Source organism: Octodon degus, unplaced genomic scaffold (genome assembly GCF_000260255.1).
Source record: "Octodon degus isolate 3935 unplaced genomic scaffold, OctDeg1.0 scaffold00014, whole genome shotgun sequence".
Lineage (NCBI taxonomy): Eukaryota > Metazoa > Chordata > Mammalia > Rodentia > Octodontidae > Octodon > Octodon degus.
In genome coordinates this window covers 2754214-2765768 of record NW_004524590.1, presented here as the reverse complement: position 1 = coordinate 2765768, position 11555 = coordinate 2754214, and the positions used below count along the sequence as shown (strand labels likewise).

The window sequence follows — 11555 nt, the reverse complement described above, 5'->3', positions numbered from 1 at the left end:
GTACCTGCCCTCCGTATCTTCCTCCCTATACGATGGAATTCCTCCCTGGACGTATTCTGTATTGAGGTTGTTTTATGATAATTCCTTTTCTCCATTTTCTTCCTGCAACTTGAACTTGCTGGATGTGGGACATCATAGATTACCTAATCTTGGTATCTTTTCTTTCTTATTTCCCATTGGTGTTTTTGTGCTGGTATTTGAGCTAGTTGTGCAACTTTATCTCCCAAGCAGAACTTTAAGCTTTTAAATGTGTGCTGTCATATTTCTAACCCCAAATAATTCTTTCTGAGTCTCTTTTCCCTCTACACAGCAGCCTCATCTTTCGAAGGAGAGCACTATTTTGTCTCCCTGTAGAGGAGTTCTAGGTCTTCGGCTTCCACTGCATCTCTTTTCCTGCAGCTTAGATCTGTGTTTGATCGGAACTCTCAGGTGTCTGTGTCTCTTCTCCACACCGAAAGCATTCTCATGTGCTCGTAATCTAGCCCAGAGAGCTCAGAAAGTTGAAAGCACAGAGCAATGGGTACAGCCTGGACCAGAAGGACACGAGGACCCCAGAAATTTTTCTTTACTGTTTCATTTTTCACTCTTGTTCAGAATTCACTGCACAAAATAATTGCTGTAAAAGTGACTTCTGTCCCTACACTCTGCCTACGCTGTCGTGAGGTCACAAGACAGCTGCTGTCTCACACACGCTGTGAGGACGTGTTTGCCACCAGTTCCCTGCATGGCTGCCCATTTCTCTCACACCTACTCGTGCTGTGCGGCTCCTCCACAACCTGTCGAATGCCATCCTGCTGAGCTGTTTCATGCCAGATAAACACAACCAGGATACCTGAGCACCGAGCACCAGACTCAGTCATCACCCCGATTCTCAAGAGAAAGCTCCCTACCGAACACCAGGAGCCCCGTTTTCAGAACGGCAACCGCACACCCCGGTTCCTCTGGAGTCTGACCCCAAAGCCCATGTTCACCACAGCTGGTCCTCCCCTAACCCTGTAGGGTTTATTTTTGTTCTCCCAAGAGAATGCGGTTCCCAGGGGAACAGCGCTCCCGCATTCCATACGGAACTGCAGGCAGCGTGCAGGACAGAGGGAAGACCCCCAGTATGCTGCCTCTTCTGCTCATCTGCCTCCTGCCCAGGGCCAGCACGGAGAACTGTCTCCTCTGCTGGCCAGACTTGCCCGCCCTGCTTGACTATGACCTTCAGATCCTCTGGGGCACCCCAGGGCCGCCCACAGAACTCTCCCAGAGCCTCCACTCCCTCTTCCAAGACGATGGCATCATGCTCCAACCCTGGTACCTTGGTGAGGCACAACCAGGGCGCCAGAAATCCAGGCTGGCTTTTCCACCTGGCCTGGCCGTTGTTCACCTAACTTTCTCCTGTCCCGTATTCCTTCCTCAGATCGAGATCTTGTAGAAGAAGAGATAGCCATATTCTTCAACGAAGTAGACCAAGCCATTGGGAAATTTAGGGATGGTAAGGAAACCTGTGTCCCAGGGCCCCGAGGTTGGGGTTGACCAAGCTTGAACCCCCAAACATTCCCAGAGGGTGGCTTTTGACATGGGATGAGAAAAGGCCAGTAAAAGGTGGAAGACATGTGTGGTCTGTCTCCTAATGCTCTGCAGAACTCCTGCTTGAAAGCTTTGGTTTAAAATCCAGCCTTAAGCAAGTTATATAAACAAGCATCCTTCCCTCCCACTCTGCCAGACAAAACATTACTTCTGCAAGAGATCGATATGCACAAGAATCGCTTTGCCAAGAGGCTGAACAAAAGAGCGGGGGAGCTGAGGGAGCAGGGTAAGCGAGAAGGCTGCCCCTGCCCACCCCCTCCCGGCCCTCATCTCCACAGAATCCAGTCTGTGGGCCGCCTGGGCCTGCCCCCCTGAACGTCCAGCCTTGCCCTCCTGCAGCCTGGGCTCCTGCCACACTGTTCCATGTCCTGCTCTGTCACCCTCACCCCCGGCTCTGCACTCCTCAGCATCTCACTATCTCCCCTTTCTTGGCCCCATCTCTCCTTTCTCCACAGCCTGCAGTGAGCCATGTGGTAAGTATACCCCATCCTGGGCCTGAGTGGGGGTGTCTGTCTCCACCCCCCCCCCAAGGTCCTGCTTATCTCTCTCATAGATATCAACCCTCCAATGAAGGTCATCCAGTGTGCCAACTGCAGGGAGCACTTCCTGTCCTGCCAAGACCCTGTCCTCTGCTCAGGTCAGTGGCCTCTCGCCTCCCAGTCCCCAACCTGTGCTCCCCAAGACCATTGCTGTCTCTACCTGTCTTCTTCCTCTCCCAGCCTGGAACTTTCCCTGCTCCTCCTCCTCCTGCAGGATTCCTTGGTGTCCGTGTGTCCAGGATCGGAGCTACGCAACGCTTCTCCCCTAGGTTCACAGAGTCAGATGCCTGGAAACTGGCCCAGACCCATCTCTCCTTTCCCTAAACCCGCTCTGCCTTTGAGGTCCTTCTCAGCGAAGGTCCCGCCCACACCTTTCCAAGCCAGGAGTCTCTCCGTACCTTCTCCCTCTGACAGACGGAGTGCGATCACGGCATCTGGCCAAGCAACTCAAGTCGCGCTCTGTAATCCGTTCTTGCCGCCGCCACTCTTCCTAGTATGTCCTGAACTCTCACCCGAGTCAGGGCAGCGTTTTCTGTCTGGCCTCCTTCCCATCCTGGCTGCATTTCACCCCACCACCAGAAACCATCAAGAACACTTACTCGTGACATTGCCCGTTTGTCAACTCCGGTGGTTCCCAGCTTCCCTCAGATGACACCCAGACTCCTGGAGGCCCCACATGAGCAGCAGCTGCTCACGCCTCCTCCCTGACTCTCAGCCACGGCAAGCTCTGGGTGCTGTGGACAGATGGGCAGCTTCGTGACCCTGTCCGCAACCGTGTCCTTTTTCCTGAAGGTCTGCCCCTCACTGGGGCTGGGCCTGTATTTGTCTCCCACAGCCCACCCCCACGTCCTATCTCCTGAGCCATTGCTCCGGGCAGCCCCACCCTCAATTGTTGGCCTTCTTTGCCATCACCTCCCCTGCCCCATGCTGTGTCCCATTTCCTGTGGACGCCACACTGCAACTGTTTGCTTGCCCTCCCCTCTGGAGCAGAAAGTCATGGCTCAGTCATGCCCGGAGGCTCACAAGGTACAGAAGAGGCACACGGCCGAGGCGCGCAGATGAGGGACTGAGCGGAGCCGTGCAGGAGCAGGCCTGCGTGGCCTGCACTCGCCAACTCCTTCCTTTCATACCCCAGCCAGGAACCTTCACAGCTACAAGTGGGATTTGATCCTCATGAGCTTTGGGATCATGCTGCCCCTGGTCACAGCTGGAGGTGGGTGAGTGACCACTGCCAGCCCCGGCATCCCTGGGAGGGGCACACCTGCCCCTTGACCAACTCGTCTCCATCATGGTTTTGGCCCAGATGTTACTTCTTCTGGCGTAAGAAGAAAGAGACAGAAGAGGTACTGGGGAAAGAGACCCCTGCCCAAACCCAGGGCTGCCTCCGTGGGGAAGGAGGGCGTCCCGGAGACAGCACAGCCCAGAGGCCCCAGCTGGGGTCCTAGGCTCTGGCATCCGGAGCAGTGTGGGGTTGGGGAGCACAGATGTGCGAGGGCCAGCGACACAAGGCAGTGATGCCCCGGGCCTCGGGCTCTCACGGAGAGTGGCCCTGCTCTCCGCAGTCACTGTCCCTCTCCAGCTCCTTCCTTCTGCCCCCGGCTGCCCACGCAGGTCAGCACCCTGGCTGCTTCTGCCTGGCTCCCAGGCGAGAGTGGCCATGAAGGACTTGCAGCAGGAGGTCAGAGGGACGAGGCCACAGTGGAAACCCCTGCTTCTCTCCTCTTCTCTCCTCTTCTCTTCTCTCCTCTTCTCTCCTCTTCTCTTCACAGGGACAAGGCAGCTTTTCAGCTCCCAGAAATGAGCCAAAAGCACCGGAAAGCTCTCATGGGCCTGGCCATAAGCTCCCCATCCTGTGACCTGCTCCGTACCAGGGCCGTGAGAGCCCCAGGGTTCCCAGGCCTGCCAAGTGGCTTCCCATGGTGTCCCCACACACGTGCCTTGGTAAATGGTCCCTTCATTAAGCATCTCTTGTGCTCTGAGTGGCTGTGCCTTCTGCTTCCTCCTCTGGTGCAGGCTGAGAGGAGACTTCCACACTGCCATGTGGGCTGCCCTGCCTCCTCATCCTCCCCGTGGCCTACCACCCTCCTACTGTCCTGCTCCTCACAGCGATAACTTCTCTGCTCAGGCCAGCCTCTCCTAGGGAGGGACAGAGGCAGAGGTGTCTGGGTGGCTCCAGAGGCCCCCATTTGTGAGCACTGGCCAAGAGAAGTGAGAGGCCAGCTGAGGGCTGATCAAGGGCAGATACTAGCAGGAGACCCCAGAAACAGGCTCTGAGGCCCACCACTAGCAAGGCCGCCGGGTCTTGGCCCAGGCGTGCCCAGGCCGTGGTGCTGCTGGTAAACACTGCTCCCCAGCCCTGCCTGTGGTGGGAACTTGGCTCTTCCTCCTCGTCCTCCGGCACATTTCTCCTGCTCAGTTCCCAGGACTGCCACGCCCCACAAGCCCCGTGTGTGCCTCTCTCATCTCCCTCTGCCCTGGGTTCCCCCACAGCACCTTCCTGCTGCGCTCCTGGCCTCTTCACCCCGGCCCCAGCTTAGCTGAGACTCACCAGGACCCCACCTCCAACTTGAAATCTGTGATGCCCCTCACCGCTGCAGCATATCCAGGGTCCAGGTCAGCAGGAGGAACTGGGTCTGGAGTCTAACACTTGGGTAAGCACCCAGAGCCTGGGCTCCCTTCCTGGCTCCAATACAGTGCCCTGGGTTCCCCCACCTGAGCCTCAGCTCCTCCACCTGAGTGTCACAATAAGAGGCGAGGTGGCATTTTAGCTGAGGGACACCGCATGTAGCCCAGCCTGGAACCCACTTGGGCTACACCTGACAATCCGGTATTTGTAAGTGTCTCCCCTGACACTGTTGGAGTTCCCTGTCCTAAAGCAAGACTTCAGGGCTCCGGCACCCTGCTGGTGCCCGCTCCTCAGAGCCGGTGCCTCAATCTAGAAGCAGGCTGAATTGGGAGGCACAATCTCACAGCAGGGGCTGCCCCTGGGTCACTACTTAGGGACAGAGAAAGACCCAAAGCCAGAGAGGAAGACACATAAATGACAGCCATGCAGGAGCAGCACAGCAAAGGCGGCAGTAAGCTGGCCCCTACACAGGCATCTGAGTCTCGCCCACCCAGGGATCCAGGCGGGAGCTATGACTTGGGCCTGAAGTGTCCCCAGTGACCTTGTGCTGGTGCCAGGTGACGGGTTTTTTGGAAGGGGGGGTCAGATGCTTGTCGCTCCATCGATGGATTAATCCACAGGTAGCGTCATCATTAGATGACCCTCTTGGGAGGCAGCAGACACTTAGGAGGGCCGGGTGGCCGCAGGCCCCAGGCAGTCGAGACCTCAGCAGTTCTCTCACTCCCAGTCCCTTCTTTTCTGGGCTTCCCAAAGCTTTCTCCCTACCCTGGGGGAAGGACCCTCCTCCACAGCCTTCCCACCAGGATTTCCTGCTTCCCCACAAATATAAAAGCAAGCCAGGAGGATCACTTAGAGTCTGATCTATGCAGTGAGACCCTGTAGACCCTGTACTAATACTAAATATACTTTAAAAATTTAAAAAAAAAAAGCAAAGAAAGATTGGGGAGGTAGCTCAGAGGCACGAGCATCTACCTGGCAGGCCACAAGGTCACAAGTTCAACATCCAGACCCTCATGCGGCGCTGCTGGCCCTGGAACCCCAGGTGTGGGGCACATGCCTGTAAGCCCAGAACTAGAGCGGTGCGACAGGAGGATCACTATGAGTTCAAGACCAACCTGGGGGCTACTGAAGTGAACACAAGGCTGGCCTGAACTGCACAGCAAGACCCTGTCTCAAGAAAAAAAAAAAAAGCCAAAGGAACCGGCCAGCCAGGGACTAAAACCTCTGAAACAGCAACTCACGGTGCGCCTTTCCTCCCTTGAGTGTTTTTTTTTTTTTTTTCACACTTTAAACTTTTTATTAGTAAATATCTCTAATACAAAACAATTATATTTATTGTGAGGAGTTAGTATATGTACAAAACACATTTTAATTCCTTTTTCACACCCCTCCCTGTCTCATGCCTCGTCGCTCCAGCTCTAGATTTTCTTTCTGTTCAAAACAGAACTATCATTTCTATTATTTTTAAATTATTTAGGCTGCTTTTATTCTCCTTGAATGATTCCCTTCTGACGTAAGATGAATCATGGGATACTCAAGACCGCCCCCCGATTTATTCCACTTAACATTGTTGTCTCAAGATGCACCTATGTTCCTACAAATGGCTCAAGTGCATCCTTTTCTATAGCAGAGTAGTACTCCATTGTGTAAAAATACATTTTCTTTATTCATTCACCTGTTGATGAACATATTGTTGGGGGGAGACTGGTTTGGACATCTAGATACAAGCCCTAATAATAAGATTATGTGTTAGGACCAGAAGTGGTTATCATATACCCCAAGCCTTTGCTGAATGAATTATTTGTAATCACTGTTCATTTTGTATGTTGAGTTAATCACAAAAGAAACCATGAGGAGAGATACTGGACTATAGCCAGTAGAAACCTGCTTTCGGGTGGGACAGAAATTCCTACAGAACAAATTCATTTCTAGTAAAAGTATCAGGCCATTGTTATGTTTTGTGTCTAGTCCCCCAAAGCCTCATGTAGTCATGGGGCAGGTTTCTAGAGTTTCTGATTAACTCATGTTCCACTGGGATTATGTGTGTGAGTGCTGCTGAGATTATATGTATGAGTACTGCTGGGATTATGTGTGTGAGTGCTGCTGGGATTATGGGTGTGCATGCTACAGCCCGCCTGGGATGGTAGCCTGAATGCCTAAGGGAGACAGATTTTGCTCTCTGTTGCCGTTGTGGCCGCTGCTCCTCCCATCTGCTCTTACTGTTTGGCTGTTTTCCACCACCATGAACCGCTGCCTACCGCTCTGCCTTGGAGCCAGCTGAGTAGGGACTGAAGCCTCCACTAACTGTGAGCTAAATAAACCTTTCCTTCCTTCATTCTGGGTGTCCGGCATTTGTCCCAGCAATGAGAGAAAAGTAACTGAGACACTCACCTATGGCTCAGTACTGTGAGGAGTGGAGTTAGGAAAAGATCTCTCCAGGCTCATTTTTGAAGCTTGTCTTTGCTGTTCACTTAGATCAGAAGTATGCCGTTCCTTGCTCTGCTTTCTGCCCATTTTGAGCATGGCAGTAGCCCGCCTTCGAATCCCCTCCTCCAGTTCCTGCTGCCCACTGTACCTAGCCCCAGATCTGCAAAGGGACAGACCCTGTTGGTGTGCACTCTTCAGCCCCCACAGGCCTCTCCGAGCCAGCGCGTGTCACACTGAGCCAGTGCCCAGGCAAGTGTCCCCTCCCCCAACTGCTGGCTGCACACTAACCCAGTTTGCCAAGTTCCTGCAGGTTTCCCACTGCCCTGCTGGCTGGCGGGAGCCGCGCCTCCTGCCCCCTCCGCCCCCACCCCTCCCTGCGTGAGTCTCCGCACACCTCCCTCTCCTTGCACAGAGCTCCTAAACGGGAGCAGAATGCCTAAGCCCCTCCCAGCTCCGCAGGCCGCCTCCAGCTCCGCAGGGCCAAGGCCGACTCCCTTCCTCTTCCTGCAACATGGCACGCGTGGCCCAGCCCCTACACCACCACAGGCCTGCGGCTGCTCCGATCCCCGGAATCCGGGCTCTCACTGAGCATTACGGTTTGGACAAGATTTGAGCATATGATAAGCTTCATGTGTTAGAATTTAATCCTCACGCTGAGGTATTTCAATGGTATGATGATTATTATCTGATTATAGTGTTTAAAGAGCGTGCTTTGGGGAGGCGATAGGATTAGATAAAGTAATGTAACCTAGGTCAGAGTTCCTATGACTGAGTCCCCATAGTTTCATACAAAGAAAGGGAACAAAAGATAGATAGATAGATAGATAGATAGATAGATAGATAGATAGATAGATACCATATATTTTTTTCTATATATATATATATCTCTTCTTCTTTATCTCTACCACGTGATTCCCTGTCCACCTTAGGACTCTGTCAGCATGAAGACTATCACCAGATACAATCTCTTGACCTTGATGCTCTGATAACGAGCCCCAACCGACTGCTTTTCGTGGTAAGCCACCCAGTCTAGGGTGCTGCACTATTACCAGCAGAGAACAGCCTCGCGCGGCTCCCCGAGCACCACGTGCGTGGAACTCCTGCTAAGACTGCTCAGGGTCTGGGTTCATCACACTGGCCACGTGCCTGGCCCTTACCTTTGTGGCTGAGACACTGGCCTCCCAGGCAGGCGCACCAAAGGGCACCTGAAGGACGGATACTCACGCAGGTGACTCTGCCGTCTGCGGGGCTGAACTCTGTTTCCTGGCCTCGCCTTCCCGGGATGCTCCTGGTCAGCATGGGCCACGGCAGGTCTTTAGCACGAGGCCCAGAGGGTGCGATCCCAGCAGTGACCAGTTCGTGTTCTGTGCTCAGAAGGCTTGGGCAGGCGCTACCTCAGCTAGCACACAATGACTAAGTGTGTGGCATGAGTCCCTGGGCCTGTAGCAGTTCCCGCTTTCCCCCATCGCCCTCCAGGCTGGGAGCAGATTTACTTCTGTGAAAAAGGCCACCAGCTCCTTTAGCAGAACACAGGTCACTAAGTGTGAGGCAGTGGGAACGGACCCGGCCTTCTAGCCTCCCCTGAGGGTCCAGTTTGCTAGCCTCATACCACAAGAACTTCAGCCTCCCACACACCGCAGGCTCGCAGAGGTTCAGTCAGCCCCCCAGCGATGGGAGGTCGGAGCCCACAACAGCCGGCCCTGGCGAGTGCTGGCTGACAGGGCCTCAATCCAACACTAATCTACCTGTGCACAGCAAGAGCTGGGCCTGCCCTGCGCACCCAGCTGAGAAGCATCTCTCTGAGGGCCAGTGCAGCTGGGGAGACAAAGGCTGGCCTCAAGTGCCCAGCAGCCTGAGTCAGCACAAGAGAGGCTGATTGGTGGCTGGAGGCCTAAACCTCCAGTGGCCTGAGCCCATCTTCTCTGAAAACACCAGCCCCCATCCTGGGGATTACACCAACCCCCACTGCCCTGCACCCCTCTGTGGACCGGTCAGGGCATCTCCTCCCACCCTGCCTCCACACCAGTCCTTTCCGCACTCATTTGCTACCACCTGGATCAGGCCACAGCCCTGTAACCACCAACTGTGTCTTCCTGGAACCACGTGGAGGGATGAGCCCTTGTGTGGTGCACTGTTGTGTGGCAGGAAAGCCAGAGAGCCTGTGCCCCATCCCGGCCATGACAGCCCCATGAGATGCTGCATTCTGTCCCCAACTTACAAGTGAGGCAGCTGAGGCCTATAAAAGTGAAATGACAGCATCATACCTTGAAGAAACTGAAGAACTTGGGCACTGGCTGCAGGCCACCCACGTGCAGGAACCATTCACAGGACCAGGGCTGCCCTGAGCTTTCCCACTGTCTTCTCTGCTCTTTTAATTGCATACTTGACCCATTCATTGATGGCTGAGTCAGCACCTCGGCCTCGGACGCTTGTTCACTTCCTTCTCACACTGGAGGGGAATATTTTCAATCTGGAGGTAGCTCCCCTTCCCTTTGGGCAGATATTGCCCGGGGCTTGGGCTCCCCAACAACAGACAGAACTCCAAAGAGGGCCGGTAGGGTGGGCATAAAGGGGTAGTCAGGAAATCTTCCATGGGAATGAGTCACTCAGGACTCAAGCTTATAGTCAAGCAATTTAAGTTGCTATGAATTAAAAATCTTTCTGTGTTGGCATCCGTGTCTCTTAGGTTCTGTGGGTCTAGAATGCTCCAGAGAAGAATTAGGAATACGAGCACGTTCATAAAATAACTCCTAAAGGGTCTTCTGGTATCTGATGGAGGATTTAATACATTTATCTAATTTTGCTCCCTCCTAAACCTTCATTAAAAGTATATTAAAGGATTTTTAAAATCATAAACTCAGAGGGATGAAGAGAACAGAAGAAAAGACAGCAGTAATTAAAATTTAGTAGCTAGAGGCGACTGAGTTTTGAGAGTCAAAACAGCAAAATCTGAAACCAACACTAGAGTGAAAAAGACCCGGAGGTCCTATTGGGGTTCGCCTGTACCCACAAACTGCAGCACTGCACTGCCTGTGCCACGTTTGCTGCAGTGGCCCACTCCCTGCCTGACGACCAACACTAAGGCCCCCGTGGCCCCCACAGGGGTGATGTGCCCTTTTCTCTTGAGATCTGTGCATATAACTAATTGTCTTTTCAGTGGCTCCCTTCTCCTGGCCTGCTGACCTCACCAAACCCAAAAGCAATAAGACTCCTGTTATGAAGCAGCTCTCTATACAAGAACTGAAGGATTTCTCTCAGCAGACTCTCCCCAGCCAAGGAGAGAGACCTAAAGACACTGTCATCGAAGACTCCTCAGTAACTTGTACAGTGAAATTCCAGGGTAACAGCCTCACCCTAGCCCTCCATCCTCAGTTGCCTGTGCAGGCACCCAGGCTTCATCCTTCACAGGTGATCATGCAGATAGAGAATACTCTTTCAAAAGGCTACAGTTAATATCTTCAGAGAGAGAAAGGAAGTTTGCATTTGTGAAACAAGAACAGTAAACTATAAAAGAGAAAATTTCAGAGGACAGCAGTAAAAAGACCCTTGGGAAATGAAAATCACGATAGCAGAGATAGAAGATTCAATTAAAGTGTTGAAAATGAAAGTTAATGAAATTTCTATGAATGTACAGTGTAAATCAAATATTGGAAAACAATAAGAAAAAATAAAGTTAGTGGATATCCAATGAATAAGAGGATTTGAAATAGAAAAGGAAGGGGAAATAGAAGACAATGATGAGCTTAATCAGGAAATTTTCTCAAGGATGAAGTTCATAAATTGCTACAAGAAAGGGTCTGCTCATACACCCAGTGGAATAGATAAAGATCCACTTCAACACAGTTTTTGTTTTGCTTTGTTTTGTTTTAAGTTTCGGCCTCTAAATAGAAGGGAAACAGCTAAAAGTATTTAAAAAAAAAAAAAAAAAAAAAAACACCTCACATCCAAAGGGTCATAAATCAAAATGCCCTGGATGACACTGGAAGGAAATAGTGACAGATTGCCTTCAGAATTCTAAAAGAAAATTGTTTCCATCCTGGAACTCTGTATCATATGTCTAAGTGCTGCGCAGGAAACAGACTCATTTTCAGGTCTGCAACTGACCCAGTCGGAACACCACCGAGATTCAGGATAAGCGTACTTCCTAGCCTCATGACTCCGTTACTCATTAAAAATGTAATTTGTATTTTCTTTTTTCTTTTTTCTTTTTTTTTTTTTTTTTTTTTTTTTTGTGGAACTGGGGATTGAACTCAGGCCCTTGAGCTTGCCAGGGAAGCGCTTATTCCACTGAGTCATCCCCCGGCCCCCTGTAATTTGTATTTTCTTCCAAAGCAGGCAGGGACTTGAAAACTGCTTTTCCAATTAAAAACAAGGATGAATCTTCACTTGGG

At 52.1% G+C, this 11555-nt stretch overlaps 1 protein-coding gene across 1 annotated transcript; it reads left to right on the top strand.

Moving 5' to 3' along the window:
- The first annotated feature begins 1105 nt into the window (after positions 1-1105).
- Tex51 (testis expressed 51) lies at positions 1106-3967 on the top strand. Its single transcript, XM_023709681.1, has 8 exons — positions 1106-1304; positions 1403-1477; positions 1709-1798; positions 2028-2045; positions 2126-2209; positions 3247-3328; positions 3415-3454; positions 3881-3967. The coding sequence occupies exons 1-8, from the start codon at positions 1106-1108 to the stop codon at positions 3965-3967; spliced, it is 675 nt and encodes a 224-aa protein (XP_023565449.1).
- Positions 3968-11555: the final 7588 nt, after the last annotated feature.

Bases quoted from the DNA above. Each gene is read 5' to 3' on its own strand.
- Tex51 (XM_023709681.1), top strand. From the start codon at position 1,106: ATGCTGCCTCTTCTGCTCATCTGCCTCCTGCCCAGGGCCAGCACGGAG. The intron at 1,305-1,402 runs GTGAGGCACAAC...TTCCTTCCTCAG, and splicing joins GCTCCAACCCTGGTACCTTG to ATCGAGATCTTGTAGAAGAA. The intron at 3,329-3,414 runs GTGAGTGACCAC...GTTTTGGCCCAG, and splicing joins CTGGTCACAGCTGGAGGTGG to ATGTTACTTCTTCTGGCGTA.